At 42.1% G+C, this 26,827-nt stretch overlaps 1 protein-coding gene across 2 annotated transcripts in view; it reads right to left on the reverse strand.

The window, feature by feature from the left end:
• Nucleotides 1-26,827, reverse strand: part of LOC126253863 (uncharacterized) — an 83,848-nt gene that overhangs the window by 53,611 nt on the left and 3,410 nt on the right. Inside the window, exon 3 of one of the 2 annotated variants that reach the window (XM_049955261.1) lies at nucleotides 19,561-19,683. The exons of the other annotated variant lie outside the window; for it this stretch is intronic. Coding sequence (XP_049811218.1) covers nucleotides 19,561-19,683 — 123 coding nt within the window. The remainder of the gene's footprint in view (nucleotides 1-19,560; nucleotides 19,684-26,827) is intronic. 2 annotated transcript variants of the gene reach the window in all.

Raw genomic sequence — 26,827 nt, forward strand, 5'->3', positions numbered from 1 at the left:
AAATTTTGTTTAAGTGACGCAAGGGCTGAATGGATGAACTCCAATGACACATTTAAGGAACCAAACTACTAAGTCACTGGTCCCTCCATCGTGGGTTTGTCGAATCAATAAAATACTTCTAAACTGAAGAAGGTGGACAGGTAAAATGACCATTAGCATGTTCACTGAGGATAGAAAATGTAGAAGGACATAATAAAAACAGCTATAAAGGACAGGTAAAACCTGTATTGTGGGGATATTATGCTGACCAAAAACAGCCGAAAGCTTCCCAGGATGTGTCATGAGGTGAGAGCCACACTTGCGCATCCGACTGGCAGCCCCAGTCATTATATAAAACTGATCAAAAATAGTAGAAGTAAATAAGATAATGTCCTTATATCACATTGCCTGACAAAAAGGTCAAGAATCCAGAAGAGGAGGAGGAGGAAACTAAATGAAACTTCATGGGTTGAGATAGCAGGTGATGCTTCTTCAATGATTACAAAATTGAGTAAAATTTACAAAAAGCTTGACAGTATCAGCCTGCATACAGTATGACATTGCACCCCCTTTGACTTGAATGCATATACTAATTCTTAAGTTTGTTTCATCCTCTCTTGAGGCAAACTGGCCCACAACTGTTTTAATAGGTCCTTAATATACTGGATAATGGCAACAGAACAGAACTGATGTCTGAGCCGGTCTCTCGTGTTCTACTAGGGACAGATCTGGGTACCTTGCTGGCCATGGGAGTACCTCAACTTTGAGCAGACAGTTCATAGAGAGACGCCTCATGGGGACAAGCATTGTCCTGTTGAAAAACGAGCCCCGTGATAAAGTCATATGAGAGATAACACTCGAGGATGAAGGATGTCCGAGACATGCCGTTACGCTATCAGAGTTCCCTCAATTACTAACATCTCTGACGCGGAGTCTCATCCGATGAAACCAGGAGTAACACACTGCTGTGCTTCTCCGTAAGATTGGAAGACTAGGATCTCTTCCCAGGTCACTCACCGACAATGGTCATCCAGTGTAGTGCAGAACTGCATTTACTTTTAAGCACAATGCAATGCCATTCATAAGCATTCCACTCTTCCCAGTCACGGCACCACTCCAAATACAGACTTTTGTGTCTCACGTTAATGGTAGCGTAGACATAGGGTGGTAATTTTCTAGTCAGGCTGCTGCTAATCTCCAACCAATGATGCAGGATGACACAGAATTTTGCAAGGAGTCTGTTACTTGTTCTCAGGTGGGGAGCATAGACTTGAAGGTTTTACAGTGAGCTCGGTGCATATTACAGCAATCCTCACTTGTGGCAGTATGACTTGATGGACGAGAACCTTGACTAAGGATATGCCTGCTGTCACATCCTCATGCCGTCCACCATCGAGCCACTGTTATTAAGTCTAGACACTTCACAATTTGACTGGCCAGCTAGCAGATACTTACAATGAAGCTCCTTTCAGTCTCTATCGGGTATGTTAACAATGTCTCACACTAATAAGTTGTATCTCTGTCTCCATCACAATGGTCCCTTATATACCCTCCCAGGCCTACTAATAATACTAAAAGTGTATGACACTAATGCACTCTGGTGGCCAATCTACCTATCTCACAGAATTGCAACTGTAATGATTTCCCACTCACTATGAACTGTACTGTTATAACATGCCATTACTGTTATGCACTGTTTCTGATGTTTGTGCCGATGAGATGCCTTCTTGTTTTTGGCAACTAATGTTTTTGAAGAAACATCATGTAAAAAAGGCCAGTTTCATCAGCACTGCACAAGGCATCACAGTTAGATCTTCTTTCTCTATTATCACCTTTCCCCAGTGACAGTCAGCTGCCGCTTGCCATGTCATTTTTTCCAGTTTGACAGCCAACCTCCACTTGCTGCATACAAGTTACTGGCACCAACTTCTTTGTTAAATACAGCTGCTTTTTCCTGTATTATCAGGTCACTGGAATTCCTTTGCTGTGTTTTATGAACCATCTGTAAAGAGGAACATCCAGTCCTTCATTCTCACTCTACCGCATAGCCTTCCATTATGCCAACTCACTCTCCATCTGGGTTGCGTACCATCACATATCATCATCCTTCTTTTTGATGTCATATACAGTTGCTTGTCCAGCAATGTACTGAGCAGCAGTGACTTTATGCTACAAACCTTGGTTCAACTTATCTAAAATTGCAGGTTTCTGCTTGAGATCTAGCAAAATGTGTTTCCTTTCAGAAGCCATGCTACTGAACTGCAAAGAAAGGAACAATTTCAAATACATATAGCACTGTTTAACATTGTAATTAACTAACCACACTGTTGCGTTGCGTGCCATCATTCGTGGTTGTGCATGTCGTTGAAGCTAGAGTGACTAGAGGCGATGTGTGGGCCAGATTACTGAGAGGACAGTCTACTGAGTGTTGGATTAGTGAGAGTTTAGTGTAACAAGATGAACAAAACTGGATAATAGAAAATTGTAGTTTCCGAGCAGACTTTACCTCATCAGACAATATCACAAAGAAGCAGCAGAACACTGCAAGATGTAGTCTTTTACAGCAGTTAGCTAGTTAGTTTTGTTTTAGGGCGCAAAAACAAATGGAGTCAAATGTGCCCATGTCAGAACTGTAGAAAAAAAAAAAGAAAAAAAGAAGAGCTAAAAGTGACTACACGTTAAGCCCAATCAACAGAAGGAAAGACAGCTAAAACCAGCGACTTGAAACAGGGTTGACAGCTCACACGTCATTTGCTCAAACAGCCGATAACTCCCACGGCAAATAAATGAGAACATAAGTAGTTAAAAAGTGGGCATTCCATCAGGAAATGATGAACCATCAAAGATTGAGGGCGATGAGCACAAAGTGGTGGGGGAGCACCACTTAACAAATGGTGATGGCTAAAGAGATAGTGCCCAATACGGCGTCCAAGCCACTGGGAGAGGCTCCATTCCCCCGGAGCTTGTTCCCATGAACGGAAGACAAGTGGTGATGCCGAAGTGACACCACCTGCTGACAGCCGACAACAAAGAGATTATTGGAGGGAATGGAAGAACTAGCAGGCCGAGGTACAAGAACTGCATCCTTGGCAGCAGTGTCAGCGGCCTCATTTCCTGTCAGACCTATGTGACCAGGAAGCCACATAAACATCACAGGGGCTCAATCAAGCATGAGCAAGTGACGGCTTTCCTGGGTCTGTTGCACCAAGGGATGGACAGTGCATGACACACGGAGGGTCTGAGAGAGTTGGAGCAGATGACATAACTAAAAAGCCTGTATCTCTGGATGTACTGCATGGCCTGATACAGGGTGAAGAGCTCTGCTGTAAATACTGAGTAGTGTTCTGGAAGCAGATACCAAAAATTGTAAGTGCCAATGACGAAGGCACACCCAACAATATGTTCACTGTCAGTCCGAGAGCCGTCAGTGTACATGACTGTATTATCACAAAGTTACATGCGATGGTCGGTAAACTTATGGTGATAGAGCAAGGCTGGAGTAGTGTCCTTAGGAAGAGAATGCAGGCCAAAGTGAAAATGGGCCACCACACAAAGCCAAGGTGGTGAAGGGTTCACATGGTATTGGGAAAGTGGCAGGTAGCGTCAAGTTAAGCTGCTGGAGCAAGAGCCAAAAGCAAACTCCAGGAAGTAACAGAGAAGAGGGATGTGCCCAATACTGGTGATAAAAGAAGTCATCGAAAAAGGAGGCATAGGATGGGTGGCCAGGAACGGCAGACAAAAGGCATGCATACAAGAGAAAGTCACAGCAGTATGACAGAGGCAGTTCAGCAGCTTCTGCATACAGACTCTCAACCGGGATAGTGTAAAAGGCTCCAGTGGCCAAATGGATGTCACAATGGTAGTTAGTATCGAGGCGGCGTAAGAGGGACGGGACATGCAGATGCATAAACGAAACACCCATAGTCTAATTTCGAACGGACAAGGGACCAGTGGAAGCGTAGGAGGGTGGTCCAATCCGCTCCCCAGAAAGTACCGCTGAGGACATGTAGCACGCTGATGGATTGTGTACTGTGGGCAGCCAGGTAAGACACAGGGAAGGACCAAGAAAGTTTCCTATCGAGCATGAGCTCCAGGAATTTCATAGTTACAACAAACAAAAGAGCAACAGGAGAAAGATGTAAAGATGGTGGAAGAAACCAATTGCACCACCAGAAAGTCATACAAATGGTTTTGTCAGTGGAAAAACAAAAGCAATTTTCTTTGCTCCTTGAGTAAAGATGATCAAGACCTCACTGAAGACATCGCTCTTGAAGACTAGTCCGTGGAGAACTGTAATAGATCACAAAATCATCAACAAAAAAGGAGCCAGAGATGCCAGGCGGGAGACAGGCCATAATAGGGTTTATGACAATAGCAAAGAGGATGATGCTCAGGATGGAACCCTGAGGCACATTGTTTTCCAGGATAAAGGTATCCGACAAGGCAGAATCCACACATAACTTGCAAGGTCAGTCTTTTAAAAATTCCTGAAGGAAATGGGGCATGTGGCCAAGCAAGCCCCACATGTAGAAAGTACGGAGGATACCAATCCTCCAACAGGTGTCAAAGGTTTTTTCCAAATCGAAAAACATGGTCCCAGTATGGTATTTGAACAGAAAACCATTCATGAGATGAGTTGACAAAGTGACGAGATGGTCAACAGTAGAACAGGAAGCTCGAAATCCACATTGTGCAGTGGTTAGTAAATTACAAAACTTGAGCCACTACACCAGCTGGCCACCATACCATCACCTTGCATTACTTGGCTTAGGTATGGGTATGACAGTGGCTTCACGCCAGTGTATGGGAAATGTGCCCTCTGCCCAGATGCGATTGTACATATCAAGGAGAATGTGCTTGCCTGAAAGAGAAAGGTTCTGCAACATCTGAATGCCATGGGGCAGAGGATCAGGATGATGTGAGAGCATGATCTACCTTCCTCATAGTAAAAGCAGCATTGTAGCACTCACGATTCTAAGAAGAGAAGGTTCTCACCTGAGCTGCCTCTACTCATTTCTGATAGAGCAAGGCAGGATGATAGTGGGTGGAGCTCAAAATCTCCAGAAAATAGCAGCCCAAGGTGTTGGAGATAGCATAAGAGCCCACTATGACATCATCTGCTATGGTCAGACCCGAAACTGGAAAATGGACCTTGGTCCCAAAGATCTGTCAGAGGTGACCCACACAATGGAAGAGGGAGTGGAACTGTTAAAATAACTAGTAAAATAAATCCAGCTAGCTTTTTTTGCTATACCAAAGAATGCGATGACACTGTGCATGCACCTGTTTATAACAAATGTAGTTTGCCATCATTGGATGAGCACATCTCCATGCGAGAATTGTGTCGCAGCATGCCTCTGTCCACCAATGGACCAGGACATGGCACAGCAAAGAGGAAGTGCAAGGATTGGAATTTTCTGCAGTGCTACGGGTAATGTGTGTAAGATATTCTACCTGGTCATCACAACTGGGGAAATGTTGTTCATCGAAGGTTGCCAGGGAGGAGTCAAGCCTCCAATCGGCCTTAGAAAGCTGCTCCAGTCAGCCTCAGAAAGCTGCCATTTGGGTGTGCATATAGGTGGATTAGGAGTCAGCAAACGGATAGACTCAAGAAATGGCCACTCGAGTACATGTTGGAGAGAACAGACCACTCGAGATGATGGGGAAGCTGGGCAGTGCAGAAGGAGAGGTCCAAATGGCAATAGGTGTGTGTGGAGCCTGAAAAGAACGTGGGTACTCCCATGTTAAGGCAGATGAGGTTAAGTTGATTGAGAAGGTCAGCCAAGAGGGCACCTCTTGGACAGGTTCTGAGAGAACTCCAAAGGGGACGATGTGCAAGAAAGTCATCGAGCAGCAGAAAAAGATGAGGGAGTTGCCCAGAAAGCTGGAGGATTTCTGCCCAGGTGACACCGATTCACAGTGGGATGTAAACAGTACAAATGGAAAAGGTCAAATGAGGAAGGAAAATGTGTGCTGCAACAGTTTGAAGCTGTGCAGTGAGGGATATGGGTTGACTGGGAATGTCATCCTGGATGAGCAGCATGACTGCCCCACAAGATGGAATGCCAGCCTCGGTGGAAGGTCAAAACAGACTGGGAAGAAATTTGAGAGTTCAACGTGGTTGTGAGGATGCAATTTTATTTCCTGGAGGCAAGGCACAAGCGGACGCTGCAATTCAAAGAGCAGCTGTAGGTACTCTTTGTTGGATCAAAGGCTGCGAACGCTCAATTGGAGGAGAGACATGATATAGGAATGGGGAGGAGGGAAAAAATGAAAAGGGTGTCACCTCAGCACCTGCCAAGTACCAGCCTTCAAAGACTCACTGCTACAGGGCTCAGAGGCTGGAAGTTCCTGCTCCATAGATCTAAAGAGGCATTGAATTCTTCTTCTGTCAGTCTGTGGAGTCCAGGGCAGAAAAAAGGTTGGCAGTGCACACTGGCGACACGGAGGTCGGCCGGGTGAGGGTATCAAATGGCAACAACGTCACAGGGGATCTCCAACTCGGCAAAGGAGAAGACCGTTTCCCTTTGTTTGATTCCTTGAAGCTTTTCTGGTTTGCAGAGGAAGACTCAGACATTTGTTGGCTGGAGGGACTAAGAAGTCTTCACAGGAGTATTCCTTCTGTCCTTTTCACCTTGCTGGTTGTGTAGCAGCTGATTTCACCCCGTAAGGTGAAAGTTTGGTGGCTTGTTGCACAGCTGGAGGAGGAGATGGGGATGCTACTGTGACACTGGGCGACTGCAATGACACCCTGATCAGAGAGGTACATTTGGATTTCTGCCTCAGTCAGATCATCAAGCAGCCTAGCGTAAATAACACCACGGGAAGAATTCAGCATTTGATGAGCCTCGACACGAACAGGACAGCCGTGGAAGAGCTAAGCTACAAGCTGTTGTTGTGCTTAAGAATCAGACGTAATCTCCAAAAGCAAATTGCCATTCTGTAAGCGAGAGCAGGATTTCACAAGTCCAGAAATTGCACCAACACCTTCCTGAATAATAAATGGATTTACCATGCCAAAGGACTGACTGCCTTCAGTACGTGAAAGCACGAGGAACCATGGTGCAGCTGGGAGGGTCTTTGAATCATTAGTCACATTCCGTTCATGTTTAGTAGATGTTGACTGTGCAGAAGAAGATTTCATTGCGAGAAAATCCCCCGCGATGGCCAGTGTCTCTGATGGACGCACCTCCTACCTAGCCCCCCCCCCCCCCCCCTCAGAGGAGGACACACTTGCCTTCACACCTCAAGTCACACCTACCGAATACCTGACAGAGGGACCAATTGGCAATTTGGGAAGGTAGCTGCCCAGGCAATCACCCCTTCCTCGGCCTGACCTGTACCAGGGGGTACGCGTAAAATAGAGCTGTCGAACCAAGGCTGGGAATTACGCATTACCCAGTCACCCATTATGCATCACACACGTGGGCCATCCTTCAGAAGCGCACAAGGAGGAAGAAGAAAAAGAGGAATCTCGAACAACAAAGCAGAAGCAAGATAGGAGAAGTGGAATAAAGAGGAACGAAAAACGGTTGAGAGAATGTTCTGATATCGGCTACTGAAAATGCAGAACACATTCCCAAAAACATCCCAGACATATTCCCCAAGGGAGGGGAAAAAGAACAGTAAGAGGATGGACATGCAGCACAGAAGTGAAAAGATGCTGCAAAGGCTGGGGTCCCGTGGTAGCCAAGCATGAACCAGCTGAAGAGCGGCGAGCCCTCTGGGGAGTAGCTTGTTAGTGGTAGCTACAGTATAGCATACTTTTCATAACTCTGCAAGTTGTTGGGACAGAGTCTTCCATAACTCAGGACCTGGTATCTCTCATTCTAAGAGGTGCTTTTTGGTAGCATCCTTGGCATGATCTGCAAGTTTGTTCAATGTACCTGCAAATGGGTGAAAAACTTAAAAGTTTTATACAATAACACAAAAGCTCAGTGACTAACATTTAAAAATTTAAGAATCATTGACCTTCCCTTTCTTTCTTTCTTTCTTTCTTTCTTTCTTTCGGAAATAAAGAAGAGCAATGGCTAGGAAAGATTATCAAGACCTATAAATGTTTTAACATGAACTGATAATGCCCAATGTTATGGCATTAGCCCAAGCAGGCCACAGCAGCCATACAGGTAGCTTACCAATTACGGAATTCCAGTGGCCAGCCCTCTAATATTGCTACCTCGGAATCCTTCACTCTGCAGGCTGCCTAATGATAGGCTAGGTTGTGCTACACCATCATGTGGGTCAGTAATTTTCAGGCATACATGGCAGTAATTCCACCTGGACGAGTATACCTGGGGATTCAATCCAACCAAAGATCACTTACATTGGAGACTTGTGTCCACAGCCCATAGTCTAGTGGCTAGCGTTGCTGCCTCTGGATTACAGGGTCCCAGATTCGGGATTTTTCTGCCTGGGGACTGGGTGTTTGTGTTGTCCTCATCTTTTCATCGTTGTCATCATCCATGACAGTGGCTAGATTGGACTGTGCAAAAATTGGGGCTTTGTACAGGCACTGAAGACAGCGCAGTTGAGTGCCCCACAAACCAAATATCACCACCACCACCACGTGTTCAACCCAGGCCAGGCCCAGCCCAGGTAGCCGCCTCCCAGGCTACCAGCAACAATTGCAATTGCCAATTTCTTCATTGCGAGCTGTGTTGTCATGGCCTACCTCAGCAAGGTCACTCTGCCAACCGCTGCCAGCATTGCAGTTGATGCATACCACCACCTCAGTGCCATCTGGCCACAGCCGCTGTGAATAAAAGCTATTTATCTTCCAAGAGCATTCTCTGGCTTCACTGTTGCCATACTCCTGGATTACCCATTCCCTGAGGTTACTTGGCATCCAGATGGCCATTATCCTATCCTTGGATGACTACATAGTGGTCAGTAACCCATATCAGCACATTTTATGTCAGAAGTGCTGCTGGAAACCAGCAAGTGACATTGCAGGTAATCAGCTTATGACAACACTTCAGCTTAGTGAGTGCAATGCACTATTTTTTTTCACATTTGTGATTTTGCCATTTGTATTGGTACTGGTATTGTAGGCACAAGCCTTGCAATTTCCATACCAGTGGTAGAGAAGGTTACCATGGCAGAGGTAGTTCAGACATTGCTAAACCAAACAGATGCAGGCAAACTATGTGCAACCATGCAAGCAGCTAGAAGCATTAATGGAGGACAGGAGGGAAGAATCCTCACCCATTGTGTCAAAATCCTTCCTAGAGACTCCCTTCACTAGTTGGGAAATTAACCTGTCTGGCATACCAAATTAAACATTCTAGGAAATTTCCTTTGAAGCTGTTTGCAGCATGCTCTATTGGATTTGGTCAAGACCATGGCACAGTATCACAAGCCTCAGACAGTGCCTAATCCAGCTCTCAAAAGGCAGTTGATGACTCAGAATATTTTGATCTAAGTCCAACTCACTCTTCTCTATAGCTGTGCAATAGTGGCAGAACACTTTATCGTGGCTGACAGTGGTAGTACTCATCGCATAATGCTCTGTCATTGTCCGGGGATTCTTCAGGTATTGTTTGGGGACTCCCTTATTTCAGCACTGCTGTTTAGGTAACTGAGTTTACCACCAGTCTTCCTGTGAGGCTTCCCATACTTCTGTAGAATGCGTAGAGCAACAGAGAGAGAGTCCAGGAATGCACATCATGCTCTTTCTTGCTCTGCTTGATTATGTGACTAGCTTTGGCTTTTGCTACTTCAAAGGCTTTGAAATTTTCTGATGTTGAGCTGCACTTAACCTGTTGTGCTACACACTTCACGCCAACTGCTGAGCAGCATGCATCAATTCACCAAGGTACATGCTTGCTCCTTAAATAATGAGATGACTTTGAGATGGATAAGTTGGCGGCATGGTGGATCACACATGTGATGTGATCCACCCATCCCTGGGCACTGCCTCGGTGTTCAAACACAACCAGTCAGGCGAACAGCATCCATTTAGCTCTGCTGAACATCCATCTTGGTGGCTTCCTTTCAAATATTACTCCATTTGCTAGGTGGATCTGGAGTGAAAAGGGTCACACGAATAAGGTTAATAGTAACCTCGCACTGAGTAGAAGCTGTGGGGCATGCAGAGCAAAATGAGATATCTATGGCTGACGATGACCCAACAGCAGCATTGAAATGAGTGGGATTGCCCGCGATGAGGATGCACAGCTCCTGAGACATCATGAGGCTCTCTAAAACACCATTCCTGGGTCAAACAGAGTTTGAGCCCCGTAATACACTGTGGGCCTTGAAGTCTCTAAGTAGGTGAAATGTTTGAGGGAGTGTTCCATAAGCTCTCCGAAAACCTCAATATACCACACCCTGTGGTGGTAAATACAGATAACAGATGGTAATCTGTTGACCTACATGAACTTCAATTGCAACAACTGCTTACAGGTCAGTAATCAGGGACAGAGCAAATTGGTCCTTTCCCCAGTCAAGTCATCCTGCATAGTAGGGTATAGCCCCACAGCATAGGGGTGTCAGCAAGTTTCAAATGTGTTTCTTGTAAGCACAAACGTAGGGGATGTTCCTGTGCTTGGAGTTTCAGTTCCTAAACAAGCACCCTGAATGCACTGATGTTTCACTTTAGTATGGGAGCCATTTTATCGGCGAGATTTTTCTTTCACCCTATCTCTCCATCTGAATGGAGATTCTGCAGTGGGTGGAGGCTTAGTCTGGAGGCTAGATGGGTGCCCCAGGCAGACATCCCATTCCACTGTCTCTGAGGGAGAATCATTAGAACTGAAACTCCCTGGCAGATTAAAACTGTGTGCTGGACCGAGACTCAAACTCGGGACCTTTGCCTTTCGCGGGCAAGTGCTCTACCACCTGAGCTACCCAAGCACGAAACATCCCCTCGGCTGTGGCTAAGCCATGTCTCCGCAAAATCCTTTCTTTCAGGAGTGCTAGTTCTGCAAGGTTCACAGGAGAGCTTCTGTAAAGTTTGGAAGGTAGGAGATGAGGTATTGGCAGAAGTAAAGTTGTGAGGACAGGGCGTGAGTCGTGCTTGGGTAGCTCACGTGGTAGAGCACTTGCCCGCGAAAGGCAAAGGTCCCGAGCTCGAGTCTCGGTCCAGCACACACTTTTAATCTGCCAGGAAGTTTCATATCAGCGCACACTCAGCTGCAGAGTGAAAATCTCATTCTGGGTCATTAGAACTGTCATACAGAATGAGATCTACATGGTCTGACAATTAATGACCTGTCTTCCAAGGTTGATCCTTCCCTTTTGGCTCGTTTGTCAGAGGAGCCTTGTGAGAAATGTTTATGGCAGTTGTAGTGGCATTCCTGGCCTTTTTACTGAAGTCTGCCTGCCAAGATGCCGGAAGCTCTACAATGCAGCAACCGTGGCCTTTTTTGATATTCTGGGAGGAGCTACAGGCTTTGCAATAACAGCATTACTGCAACAGTATTTACAGATGCAGTTATTAGTGTTAGCACTATTAACCAACGTTGCATAGGGACATCGGCTTTCTGAACAGGCTTTTTGAGAGCTCAAGTGAAGGAAGTCTGTAAGTGGGAGGTTGCATTGTTTTATAGATTTTTTGCCTTGTCATACAGAATACACTCTGTTTTTAGCTCCTGTATCTTCCTTTCTTCAAGGCAGACACTGCAGTCGTAACTCCAGACAAGGTGATCCCCAGAGCAATTAATGCACTTCTCAGGTGATGAGCACCCATATGGGCACCCTTACAACATTTGCCGCAGGTGGCTTCTCCCTTACAAGCTACAGTTATGTGCCCAAAATGCTGGCATTTAAAACAGTGCATTGGGTTGCGTATTAGGCCTCAGTGTAAATGAATGAAACCTGCCTTGATATGTCCTGGAAGCATTATGCAACTGAATGTAAAAGTAAAGGAATATGATTCCACCAGTTTTCCATCTACTCTCTTCATAATAATTTGCACATCAAATACCTTTGCTAAACTCCAAGGTGCTGCACGTAAAGTTCAAGGTGATGTGTAGCTCTGTTTCAAAGGCATATTCCCCAAGGCATATAGCTGGGTCAATTTAATATGACACTTTCTGCAGCGCCATTAGTGCCAAATTTATTCTCAAGGCTTATTATGTGTTTGTAGACTGGCATGCAATGGCGACGTTGACGATACACACATCGACGAGGCATAGTGCTTCAATGCTGTAGCGGACAGAGCTCACAGAGGAATGGTTCCACTGGCATGCACTGCCTGCTTATATAGGGAGCAAACGACCTTGGTTATGTAACGCAGCTGATAAGGGACTTAGACTCTACAGGCACCAGCAGGCGGGCGTTATCCCGTACGTGCGCTGTAGGTGTTATAGCAGCACGCGTCTGCTGGTTCGCCGGCCTGGCGCCGAGACAAGCGGGTTGCGTAACCAGCAAGCTAAGCGCCCAGCGGGCAGTGTGGCACTATGCTTGATTAATTTTTTCAAACTGTTGCATCCTTGGGCCCCCGGTTCGCGATGTACGCTCCCCAGTTAATGGCTGACGCTACAGATCACACTTCATTAATAATTATAGTACAGGGTTACATCACCATGACATCTCAGTCGGTGAATGATTCCAATCCAGGTAAAGAGGCATTCTCACATCGGACAACAGCTAGAGTAAACCATCCACTTCCAGTACTCCCTGTGCCAGCATCAAGACTGAAATTAACTCGACATCCACGGAAAAAAATGGGTCCATTTAATATGCCACTTTGTGCAGTGCCATTAGTGCCAAGTTTATTCTCCAGGCTTATTATATGTTTGTAGACTGGCATTGTGGAATAGATGCTAAGTCCCAATCTAGACCTAGTTATGTATATAGTAATATGCCTTTTACATTGTATACCCGCTACTGTCGTAAAGTTTGTAATGATGAAAAAATACATGTATGTATGAAAGGACTTGGTGTACTTGCTGAAAATGTAACTCTAACTGGTGATGTAACACTGTACTATAATTATTAATAAAGTGTGATCTGCTCAGTGGTTGATGATGTCAGTGGTCAGAGATTAAGGAAGCAAAGTTAAAGTTCTTATACATGGAAAGCCGTATGGGACTTAGTCTCTGAAAAATTAAATTGTTAATAATTTGGTTATAATTAAAAATCGCTTGATAATAATAAGACACCTGCTTATTAGTAATTGCATGTTTCACTTAAGTGAAAAAAAGTTAAAATATAATGAGTTTGAAATTTGACGTTATCCCGTACGCGTGCTGTAGGTGCTCTAGCAGCACGCGCGTACGGGTAGGACCCACCAACCCACCCCCTACAACCGCCCACCCTGCCATTGCACAAAACATCATGCTGTTGCTAAATAATCATCATGGCAGCCAGTATAGTAAATTTTTAGCTGCGTACTGCTACCCGTACGCGCGTGCTGCTAGAACACCTACAGCACGCGTACGGGATAACGTCAAATTTCAAACTCATTATATTTTAACTTTTTTTCACTTAAGTGAAACATGCAATTACTAATAAGCAGGTGTCTTATAATTATCAAGCGATTTTTAATTATAACCAAATTATTAACCAGGGAACGTACATCGCGAACTGGGGGCTCAAGGATGCAACAGTTTGAAAAAATTAATCAAGCATAGTGCCACACTGCCCGCTGGGCGCTTAGCCTGCTCATTACGCAATCCACTTGGCTCGGCGCCAGGCCGGCGCACCAGCAGACGTGTGCTGCTATAACACCTACAGCGCACGTACGGGATAACGCCCGCCTGCTGGTGCCTGCAGAGTCTAAGTCCCCTATCAGCTGCGTTACGTAACCAAGGTCGTTCGCTCCCTATATAAGCAGGCAGTGCACACCAGCAGCCAGTTCTGCCCACAGCAGCCAAGCATCTCATCATTTTACAGCACACCTTGAGATGGAGAGCCTTTTTATGTAGAGATTTGTACCATCCTCGCAATCTAGATGATTAAGTCAAGTATCCATTACCATGACACACAACATTCCACCACTGTGCCACACTGTGGTCACTGAAGCACGTCCAGAGTTTACAGTTACAGAGGACTTGTGGCACTTACCAGTCCTATCTTAGGATACCTGAGTTCGCCATCCAGTGGCCAGAAAATGAATGCAAAGGTGCTTTTTAGAGTGACTTGGAGGGGGGCAGAGGCCACAGGTGGCTTTATCAAAAGTATTGTGGACACAGAAACAACTAGCAACACTTCACGATTCATTAGCATTTTTCGAGCATTAAAATCTGGGCAGTGAATGGTATATTTAGATGACATAAACGTCTTTGCAAAAGGGATGGAAAAGCATGTCTCAAGCCTAAAAGAAATCTTTAAGCATCTGTACACGGCACATCTAACTTTCAGTGTGGAGAAATGTCACTTGTGCTGGAGGAAATGCAGGACTGAGGGCATTTAATTAATTGTGTGGGTGTCCTAAGAGACCCCAGAATAATAAAAGGCACACGATTTTACAACACCACATATGGAAAAGGAACTGCAGCTTTTCTAGCATCAGTAAATTTGTATTGGAAGTTTGTACTACAGTTTTCAGAAGTTGGATGGCAGCTAATTCATATATTAAAAAAAGGAGTAAAATTTCAATAGCCAACAGAGTCTGAAGAAGCATTCAGATTACGGATAAGGTATTGGTTTTCCAAAATTATGAGAAGGAATTTGTGCTGTCATGTGACACAAGCAGTTATGTGCTCAGTTGTGTATTGAGCCAAGATCTAAAAGGGGCAGAACATCTGACTGCCTATGCATCACATTTGATTTAAACAGATCACAACTGAGAAGAAATTTTGTGTTTCATATACGGTTTAACATACTTTTGTTTTATTTATATGAAGGAAATTTAAAAGCCATTAATTTTATTTTGAGGTGATACATCAATCTGGTAAAAAACACAGAAAGGCAGGTGGCCTCAGTGGAAAGGTAAGTATGGTATGAAAGTGTGTCACACCGCTGCAGAGTGGCAGAAAGTGCAAGCTCAGGTGCCAATTGCAAGCTATTTGCAATGCAACCACAATTCATTGTGCACAAGACTGCTGTGTATGCAAACAAAACTCAGACCTGGCAAAGTATTACCTACTGTGTTGTGGAATGCAGTATTAAGACAGGGCATGAGGGTTTGGAGAATCCTGGAATGGCACATACTCAAGCAGTATTGGTGGCAAATATGGAAGAGGTTGTGAGACAACATGTAAAAGCAGTATACAATGCATGCAATGTGCTGAGTTAAGTCACTAACATATTACATAACAGCCATTACCAGAAGCCAATAAACCATTCAAGATGATCAGACTGGACATTTTGGATTCTTTTTGGCAAATCCCAGAGGGAAATTATTATTAGTTAACAACAGTAAATTACCAGAATGAGATTTTCACACTGCAGCGGAGTGTGCGCTGATATGAAGCTTCCTGGAAGATTAAAACTGTGTGCCCGGCCGAGACTCGAACTCGGGACCTTTGCCTTTCGCGGGCAAGTGCTCTACCATCTGAGCTACCGAAGCACCACTCACGCCCGGTCCTCACAGCTTTACTTCTGCCAGTATCTCGTCTCCTACCTTCCAAACTTTACAGAAGCTCTCCTGCAAACCTTGCAGAACTAGCACTCCTGAAAGAAAGGATACTGCGGAGACATTGCTTAGCCACAGCCTGGGGGATGTTTCCAGAATGAGATTTTCACTCTGCAGCGGAGTGTGCGCTGATATGAAACTTCCTGGCAGATTAAAACTGTGTGCCCGACCGAGACTCGAACTCAGGACATTTGCCCGCGAAAGGCAAAGGTCCCCCGGGTTCGATTCCCGGCGGGGTTAGGGATTTTCTGTCTCGTGATGACTGGGTGTTGTGTGCTGTCCTTAGGTTAGTTAGGTTTAAGTAGTTCTAAGTTCTAGGGGACTGATGACCATAGATGTTAAGTCCCATAGTGCTCAGAGCCATTTGAACCATTTTGTATGTTCCTTCAGGATAACACAAATTCATGGAGCACTGGGGTGGCTATATCACTATATGGTTGCTGACTGACATTCAGACACTGTTGACACATGACAGGTACAGAACTAATTTGGAGACTGATTGGATTTCAGTCCAGCAGTATGTCAACAGTTAGGTGGACAATTGATTCTGGTGTCTTGTTAGTGTAGTAATTGAGGGTTTGTTTTTGCTTAGCAACAAACTTCAGATGGCAGGAGATCGTGTTTGTTTCTTTTATGAATATAGTGTGAGTAAAGTAGCACATTTTCCGACTGCGTGGACACAGCTGTGGCCACATTTTTATTTTTGGAAGCAGCAAATGCACAGGAAACAGGAGTCTTTATAAAGTTGATCGAGAAATGAACTGTTATGGAGGGAAGGAGGGAAGGAGGGAAAGTTTGTTTAATTGTGTGTTGGCTAGACACTTGTATGGATTGATGACAGCAGAGAAGCTCAATCAGTCGGTGAGGGAGCAGGCAATGGTGTGTCCTTCCATGGTAGTCCAAACTGACAGGGGCACACATGCAATGAAACATTGGGGGGGGGGGGGGGGTGAGTGCTGATGCCAAGGCATGCCATGAGGCATGCTTGTAACCAAAGCATACTTTTAAAAAGTAGGAGCACATTGGGTATACCCTGTTTATCACTACTAGCTACAAGCAAGGGTGCACAAAGGGGGCAGACCAGTTACAACCACAGGACACTGGTTACTGCTGAACAAAATCCAATGACACACCTGGGGACCAACTTTACACAGCTTCCCATGGCAATATGAAGGACTATACTTTTTGAATTTACATATTCTCTGCCATATCAACCCACGATCCTTTTTAAATCTTACCATCAAAAAACCTAACCTACCTGAATGATAGCCTTGACACTATCATAATAAGTTCCTTCAAAAAGCTAACAGCAGCACACAATGCACACATTAGCCCAGAACAGTCATTACACAATATTCAACAGTATTGCAATGGGTACCAGTATAAGGCCACAGTAATGGGAACCTCGTCCTCTGGAATATTCTTAACCTAGGTTCTCATTTGCACTGCCTATCTCCAGTTCACTGGAGAACTAACTGCCCTACTGATCTCCCAATCCATTAGCTGCCAACCCAATGGCTCGACCACCAGGTGTGATCCGAGTGATTTGCACCAAAAGAGACTATGCTGTGAGTTCCGACTGAATAAGAGGAATAGAGAACAACCTGTACCCATTAAGTGTGGGCGACTAGAGCTGTAAATACAATAGAATCATTTAATTTTAGTACATTCACCAGTTCAGTAGCAGTCCAGAATTTGGAGGAACGAATTCTTCCCAAGGGGAGGAGGAATTATGGCACTGGCTCAAGTGGACCATGGCAGCTGGACAAGAGAGCTGCCAGTTACGTAATTCCTGTGGCAGGTAATGTAATTCTACTACATCAGCATACTGCACTTGCAGGTTGCCTTATAATGGGCCAGGTTGCTCCACTCCAACACCTGGGACAGCACTTTTCAGGAGTACATGGCAAAGAGTGGGGCTTTCCAGCCCAACACCACCAAGTGGACAAATATATCTGGTTGTCCAGCCGAGCCAAAGATCATTGCACTGGAGACTTGTCTCTCATTACTTGAAGTTAGACCTGTTACATCATACTGGGCCTCCAACACATCTACCTCTGGCATCGTGCTACACTTCAACTATGACCCTGACTTACTCCAGCCTCAGCTCTAATGCACTCTCCACACCAGCTGGCAGCCTCTGCAAGCTGCACCTACTACTGGATCCAGTCATAGGACTGTTAGCACCCACTAGCCAGATGCCCTCAGGTGTCTAACTGGAACCATCCCAGAGGGAACCACACATCAGGGCCTAGCACTCCATCAAGGCTGACTTTGGTGCCAATAAATGCTTCCAAGAGCATTATCTGGCTTTGCAGCTGCCGCAGACTCACAGTTACCCACTCCTGAGGTCACCCATATTCGACATCCTGATGGCCAGGCCACCAGCCTGTTGTAATTGGGTGACTATGTAGTGGTCAGCAACCCAGACTGCTACACCAGATCCCGTGTTGTGGCTTCACCTTTCTATTTCATCTTTTACAGTTCATTATACTTTTACTGCACCCATTCACACTATTCGCAGAACACAGTTAAGTTTCAAAAATATACATGTTGTTTTTTATGCTTACATCCATATTTGACACCATACTATCGTCGTTTTCATCTTCTTTTCAAATATTTCAAAACTTTTGTCTAATTAATATATTCTCTGATTTATGGCACTCCCTCTTCCTAACCTCTCTCTTCATGCCCACAGAGTAAAGCAAAATGTAATCTCATACATAGGAGTGAGTAGACTACTTCAAAAAAAATAAGACAATTTACATGAGAGCAACATAGTGAGCACTTGTCTTTCTCCTCATCTGCCAGATCTACATGGTACCAAAAATGGAAAATGAGGTTGCCCTGACTTTAATATTACAGCTTTTGCATCAGATACAGGCCAAGAATTACCAACTGAGTACGTAAGGCAATATGATCAAGAAATAAAGGGAAAACAGAGGAATACAATGTAAATGCAGTGATAAAGAACTGTCACTGCTAAAGCAGGATAATCAGTCTTTCTTAAAACTGTTACAGCTTCAGAATTTGTCTTTCACTCACTGCTATACAGTCATACCTGGAATTAGCTCCTACAGCTGAGCATTGATCTATTTTATCACACACCACAGACAACTTTAAGCTCCCAACCAAGGGCACTAAAATTTAAGTTAATTCCAAAACTTCATCTACTTCTGAGCTTAAATATTAGTTGCCTAAAGATCATGTGGCTAAACATTCCTTAGATATCTTAACACGTCATGACTGCAAAATTTACTGTTCTATTGAAATTCCCTTACAGATTAGGCTTTCAGATAATCCAGCACTGAGAGTTGATCCCAGTTACTTATCTGTCTGTACAAGTAAATGTTAATCTTCTTTATCAACACATTTCATACAGGCTTAGAAGAAATTTCATCTCACTGGTATCAATTTTAGGGCTTATCTTTTTTATAAGTAACATAACCAAAAAGTAACAAAAATGTCTTCTCTGGCTGTTAATGAAAGTTCTCTTAACACAGTTTATAAAATTAAAATACATATTGTTTATCTATGGCAGACTTCTTTTCATCCTGGAAAAAATATTCCATCCATAAATAACTTCATAACAACTTGAGTTAGTAGGGTATTAGCTGATACCAGATTCAAAAACTATCCATTTTCACAGATGGCACCTGTGTTACTGAAAAATCCACGATCACCAGATTTGACTAGCCACCAAATTTCAAGCTTAATTCACACAAAAGCGTGTTTTGTGTGCAGCAGAAATCCCACTTGAACACAAGCAATGAAGAAATCTGTGCTCTCTCTCTCTCTCTCTCTCTCTCTCTCTCTCTCTCTCTCTCTCACACACACACACACACACACACACACACACACACACACACACACACACACACACACCTTTTTTAAGCTATGCAGCCACTTTATCTGGAGGAATCCCAACTCATAAAACTGCAGTTACTGTGAAAAGTACAATTACTTAAATAATGATGAAAAATGAAAAACTGACGCTCATAAATTTTCCCTTCAGGACAGTTCAGAACATGACAAAGCAAAAATCACAACATTCTAACCATGACTGAAATGTGATACTGGTGAATCCTCTTCATATCCCTCTTCCAGATCTTCATCTGTGTCTTGGTGTGCAGCAGAAACCCCATTTGAACACAAGCAATGAAGAAATCTGCGTCGTTTCACTGAAGCACAATGATCATTATACAGTTGCTTCAAACTGTTCTGCACATTTTGTGAAAGACTCAGAAGCTAATATAAATCTTTGTTACAAAATATAAAATGTGTCAGCTTAACAAAATACAGAAGCAACACAACTAGGAAACAATACCGAAACTTCATCACTTTTATACTGTACTGATATCAAAAAGAAACAGTCAAAGCTGAATTTCTAAGGGGTTCCCCTAAAAATAAACAAACTGTTCAAGTCAAATGTCGGGTTAGTTTGTGAACATTTACAACTTTCAAAGTTTTCATACAATCTAAATCTAACTCTCAGTCTTACACTGATCATTTACAACTATTTACTGTGCCCATACATAATATCCTGGCTACAGACACCTACAAGTGTGGGTGAATTTCAATTTTTGTGCTTTAGAAGTTTAATTAAAATCTGTTCTAGTGAATTCTTTAAGGAAGCTGGGAATAAATATCAATCACTAAGACCCTTACACACACACACACACACACACACACACACTTCATCTCTGTGTTTTATCCTACAGCTTTGCTTCTTCATTTCAGGTTTTTGTTTTCTTCTTTTCTTCTAATTACTTACTATAAAAGTCATTAATATTCAACATCAGATGAATATTCCACACAGTTTGGGTTAAGGGGGCTGTAACAACAATACACATAATCTGTTGTTTAAGCTGTATTCTGAATTCAGGAACTTCTGGAAAGAAAATGTATGTGATCTTTGTAAATAGTTGCTTCCTCATTCATTCTGACAGGATACCAAAGGAAACAAATTGATCAGCTCTGTAGCACTCTACATTCTAATGGCAAAAAGATCAAAATAGGTTTACAGATGTCGTGAGGACAGTGGTAAAGTATAAAAAATTTGACAGATACAAGGTGCTCTCAAGTAAGCCACACTGGTTTACCTCACCAATTGTAGAGAAATATCTTAACATAATATACTGTGTCCAAATTATAAAAATAGGACCTACATAATAAATCTAAACAAAATATGGATTTGGTTTTACAGCCTTATACGAAGAATAAGTGACTCCAAATGGATAAGGCAAAGATGTCCTTGCCGGTTAGCACTCTAAAACACGGGATCATTGTCATGACCACCCAAAGGAATTAAATGCGTCTTCAATATCTTTGATTTTAGCCCAAACATAAGAATATTTTAGTGCATTGACATTAAAAATGATCTAGAGGAAATGGGCATACAACCAGAAGGCATACAAGACAGAAACATCCTCAGAAAGGTATAGTGACGTTTGGGACTTCTGATATGAGGAACAGCAATCAGTGCAAAATTGTTAGATAAGTGCTGTGCTACAATGTGTTGATGCAAAACATCTGGCTTCGACAAATAAACAATAAATGAGAACATTTGTCATGAGGATTTTAAGCTTACTGTGGCTCTCAGATGGTCAGCTAACAAAATAAACGATAATGGTGATGACAGTAATAATGCTGCTTTTGCTCTTCCATGTGGACATGATGTAAACTATGCCTGGAGTAAAAATGAGGAGGCAAGAACAAAACACATGCGAGAAAGAGGAAATCACACCAGTACATAAGAGGTGACTTTGACAATGGCATCAACAACCTTATCATATGCAATGCATCAAGTACAAGCAAAGCACTGGCAGAAGAGGGGCTGTACACAGTAATCTAATGGTTGCAAAGAGCAAGTCATCAAAGATTGTCATAATAGAGCCAGCAGCAGATAAAAAATTAATTTTAATGGCCTACCTAGATTACGAAAAAGCTTTAATTTCCATGGCATATACATGGATTTAGCAGTCCTAAGGATTTATAATAAGAACTGTTCAACCATCATCACACTCTTATCCATAATGAAGTGTTGGAGGACACATCTACGTATAAAAGGCAGGAACAAAACTACAATACTGAAGGAAATTAGGCTTAAGAGGCAAAAATTTCAAGAGGACAGTTTAAGCTCATCAGGGATGACAAAGCATATATCTCAACACAAGCACGCCATTTGGCTCGGACTTGCAAGAACCACATATCAACGTCTTTGTCCCACAAGATTTACAATTGGCTGTTAAGTCAACTAAAGCTATGAATCCATCCTAAGTAATTCCAAAGCATACAGCTGACTTATCTGATGTTAGAGATACTGCTGAAACATTGTTGCCAATGTACGCGTGTAAGATCTCCAAATGCAGTATGATCAAAGTGCCTCATATGCATCCATCTCAAATACCTATTAAACAGAAGAAAGATTGCTATTCACCATAAAGATGACATGCTGAGTTGAAGATGGGCACAACAAAAAGATTGTTACACATTAAGCTTTCAGCCAGAGCCTTCTTCAGAAAAGGAAACACACACACACACACACACACACACACACACACACACACACACACACAGGCGCATGCGTGCAAGTACACCTCTCACACATGCACGAGTGCTTATCTCCAGCCAGGCTTAATGTGTAACTGTCTCTTCGTTGTGCCTGCTCATAACTCAACATGTCATCTTTACGGTGATTAACAGACCTACCTGGACTTTCCATTGTTCCAATAGTTACTAAACATTCTTATTCTGAAACAGGAGAATGAAAAAATATCAACACATTCAAAAGAGGAAAGACTATGGCTGACATATGCCCTGCTGTACTTTATCTGAGAGACCTGCCAGGTTTATTCATTAGAAAACAACAACATGTTGACAATGTTGCCATTTCTTCTTCAACAGCACAAGGAGTTTTACAGTAAACTTCACAACATCTGATCCCAAGAATGAAGTGGTGTACGAAACGTAAGTCAATACTGACGGACCTTTCTTGCCCCGTGAATTTAATTTTGTTATTCTTTTGTAAAAAATTTAAAATAAACGTGATATGGTTGCTGTTACAACAGTTATACTAGTTGCAGAATCACTGCCATATTACTGTCCTTGTGTTACCACAAATAAAATTTGGTGCCTCTGTATTAATGATACTCAGAACCAGTTCCCTGTTACTCAGTAATTTATTTATTTTCTAATTTGTCTGATTTTTTTTTTGCAATGATGAGATGGGCAGCAGCAAAATTCTGTGTGTCTTAACCTCATCTCAATTTTTTGGATACAACCAAACTATACACAAAAGAGTTACATTTTTTTATTCTCTCGACATTTAGATGTTTTTCCACATCTGCTCTTCAAGTATTTAGGCATGCTCCAAAGAGGACAACTACGGCATAACACCACAGAAACCTGTCACAAAATATATCTTCCTGACTGGCTCACTTTAGAAGTCTAAACTTCTCACATCTGTAACTGGATAACTCGGGAAGCAATCCAGAGCAAAACACAGGGAATTCTGTCAAAGGTCATCCATCAAGCTAAACCAGCAACAGCATCCCAGATAAGAAAGGGGCCAGGAAGCCAACAGCTGCATGGAAAGCAACATTGGCATTGGAGCAGGATTTTCTCATTCCAGGAATCAATAGGAATACATTATGTGCTGCTCCATCTACCAGAAACATGTGGAACAGTAGCTGGGTCTAAAGACGATAAACTTTACACTAAGATGGTAATATGGATTAGAAAAGACCTGCGTGGGAAACATGCAATCTCAGGCATGCAGAAAGAAAAAGATTTCTAATAATGACTTAAGTTACATCATATGTGTATCCTAAATGGGATAGGAACAGGAGATAGCTGTAGGAAGTACAGCGAAACCATATGACATTACATACACATGTAAAACTCTGGTGCACTCCTATTTTGAAAATGCACGAGGTAGCCAAAATAATATACCATAAATAGGGGCACTAGCCTCAAAACAATACATACGGTCCTCTCACAGTTTTATGAAATACAAGTTTCATAATTTCCTGCTGTATAACTCATAAAACAACCATTTTCAACTGAACTAATATACAGATGAACAACAAAGCTGAGGAAATTGTCTTTCACCTAGCCATTTCTGTTCCCAGCACACACAATGTGTAAACCACCTGCAATAAGATGGCCAAATACCCAGCAAATGAAATGTGGAAACATAAATTTATCACATCGACCCAGTGGTAATACTGAACATCACATTAAACCAAAGCAAACAGTGAAAAAGTTTACAGAACACAAGAATGCATACATTCCTTTGTCAGCAACTGTACAAAACTTGTTACTCAACACCTGCAGAATAGTTCAAGATCTCTGAGACCATACTAATAACCTTTTTAAATGATCATCACATTGTCAATAGTGTTTCAAAATAAGCAAGTTAATAAATAATAATAATAATAATAATAATAATAATAATAATAATAATACAAGTATTATGGCCTTCAGTTATACACATCAGTTTTGCTCCTCCACGTAGTCTAATGTTATTTATTCACATTCCATCAGATTCTTGTTTCAATCTTTCCTTTCATCTTGGAATCCAGTTAAGAACTTCCTTGTTCCTCATATCATCCTACAGCTTGCTTACATGTCCTACCCACCTGCACTCATAATCACATCTTCCACTCCAGCATGTTTCCAGACCCATTTGTGTGGTTTTTTTTGTGACTTTCCCAGCAACTCACAATATTCATCTCTTCATGGCTCACTGAGCAACGCTCAGTTTCTGAACGGTTTTCGCATTCAAAGTTTATGTTTCTTTACCATAAGTTAAAATTGACAATATACAGTAACTCAAAAATTCCCTTTTCAGATACATTTAAACAGTTTTGAAAACCCTGTTTAGTTTACCTAAAGGGCGAAGTTGCACTTACAATCTCAGTGGCTTTTCTGGTGCAAGCTGCAGTTGGTAACTGTTTGTGCATTGAACGATACAAAGTGGACATGATGAATCATAAGTTGGGTAAACAGACAAGATGGCAGAACCAATGACAAAATAGCATTGATAAATGTCTTCATCATGTTGAGTGTATGAAATTCTGTGGTAGCATAATGCAATATGCTGTGCAGAATGCTGTTGTATAAACAAATACTTTGTACAGTTAAACTGTAATCTTAGGTTCTTGCCTAACCACCACCTTGGAAATCAAGACTTTCTGAGAGTACCCCACAAGGTTTAGAAACACTCATCAAGCTACGCTGCAAATCACTGCATCACCACAACCAGTTTTCATATGCTCACATTCACTGGCTTTGCCACTTCGCAACCAAACTAACATTTCAACCCAACCTAGACCTCAGGCTAGGCTACAGATCACTGTGTCTCCACAGTCAATTTTCCTCCAGTCACATATGTTGGCTTTGCCAACTCACAACAAAACTAGAACATTGTAATATGAAACAGTATACCAAGAAATTGTGCTATATCCTAAGAAACAAACAATACTACAAACAAAAAAAATACAAAACCAGTAAACAACCTCAACCTATAATAGCCACATCAATAATCGTCAATCTCTCACTCTCCGCGTTGAAAACATAGGAAATCAATTAATACCTTCCTCCAAAACAAGTCATTAAATTCAGCCATTCTCACTAGCTACCACATACTATCACCCAATTGGCTATGACCTATGGAAATGAAATGTCAAGATCAGCACAATGTGGAAGAGCCACAGACACCATAAGAGCATTTCAGCCAACTAAAAGCACTCCAGGGCACATGTGCTCTTCTGTTTATTTCTTTCCCTGTCCATCCAATTGTCTTCACATATCACACATACAAGAGTTCATCAGCAGGATTTATGGCCACTGTTAATTTGTATTACTTTCTTTTTGATGCTTTAAATACACATTTTAAGTCTTGTCGTAATTTTAGGCCTACTTTCAGTAATAAGTGCTTCAAATCATCTTTGAAATTTATCTCTGGTAAAAGCAAACAGTATGACGTTGTAAGCAAAATGCATCTGGTTAAATTGTATTTCATGTACACTTGGTAAAATCCTGAAAAGCATGTACGATTTCCTGTCTATTGTTAGTTTCTGTGGCGTCTGCCACAATAACTGATGAAATCTGTGTGCACCCAAACAACATGAGTGTGTTTTTTCATATTCTTACGTTATTTCTCTTAACAATTATCACTCTAGTGTCACTGCCTCTCTGAGACATGTCTAAATATTTTTATTTCACTTCTCATGGTCTCTCATCCTCCATTTACAGTTCACTGTAAGTTCTCAACATCTTTTGACGAGTTGCCTTGTTCCAAATGAGATTGTCTTTTCCTTTTAGTTTTTTCATACCTAAAACATCTTTTTAGTGCATTTCCTCAAATAATTGTCTTTTTGTCTCTGTTGATCTCATTTTCATTTTACAGAATTCTGAACTTGTTAATCATTTGGTATGATGCAATTTCCATTGTCACTCAAATTCTTATTTGTTTTTCTACTTTGTACCTGTTCTACTGTGTGCTTTCCTACTTTGTCAATAACTCACATACAAAAATTTGAACTTAGAAAGTGGTTTGAGACTGTTACAGGCTGCATAATTTCTTTACCATCTGATGACACATGGTTTGAAATGTAGTCCTACTTATATTCACATTGTTTGCGACTTATGGTTCTAGTATCACTTTTGTTATTCCATCCCTGGTTTTTCTTTTTGCAACCAAAATGTCAAAAGATAAAATACACTGCTAAAAACATAAAAGTTTTTATCTAAGTTTCTCACAAAGTCAACAGAGAAACTTTGGAAAGTTCATTACTACACCCAAATTCTAAATACGCAGTAACAAATATAATCATCATATTAACACTTTCAGATGCAAAATTTGCATATTTCTGTGTTATTTGTTTGAAGGTTTCTAAATGTTTAAAATTTTGCTTGTAACTTAACAAACTTTTAATTGTAGATGTTTGCCTACACAAAAATTTTAAATGAAACAAATTTGTTCTCTGTAACTGGTAACAGTACTAAATGTATGATACTGCATTTGTTGCACATACTCAATGGTTGAATGAAGTTAATTGCTACACTAATGAACTTTTTCTTATTATCTCCTTCAGCAAATTATTCTATGGAACATAGTCAATGAGAAAGAAAGAAATTCAAATTGTTTGAAATGTGGTATTACAGGAGACTGCTAAACATCAGTGGGTTTGAACGAGGACAGAATGAAGCTGTTTTACAAAGAAACAATGACAAAAACTTAAAACGCACAAATATAACTAATCACAGAGAGAGAATGGTAGGGCACATAGTACATCATCAGGTTTAGCAAAGAACAGT

The sequence above is a fragment of the Schistocerca nitens genome, chromosome 1 (genome assembly GCF_023898315.1).
Source record: "Schistocerca nitens isolate TAMUIC-IGC-003100 chromosome 1, iqSchNite1.1, whole genome shotgun sequence".
NCBI classification, from domain to species: domain Eukaryota; kingdom Metazoa; phylum Arthropoda; class Insecta; order Orthoptera; family Acrididae; genus Schistocerca; species Schistocerca nitens.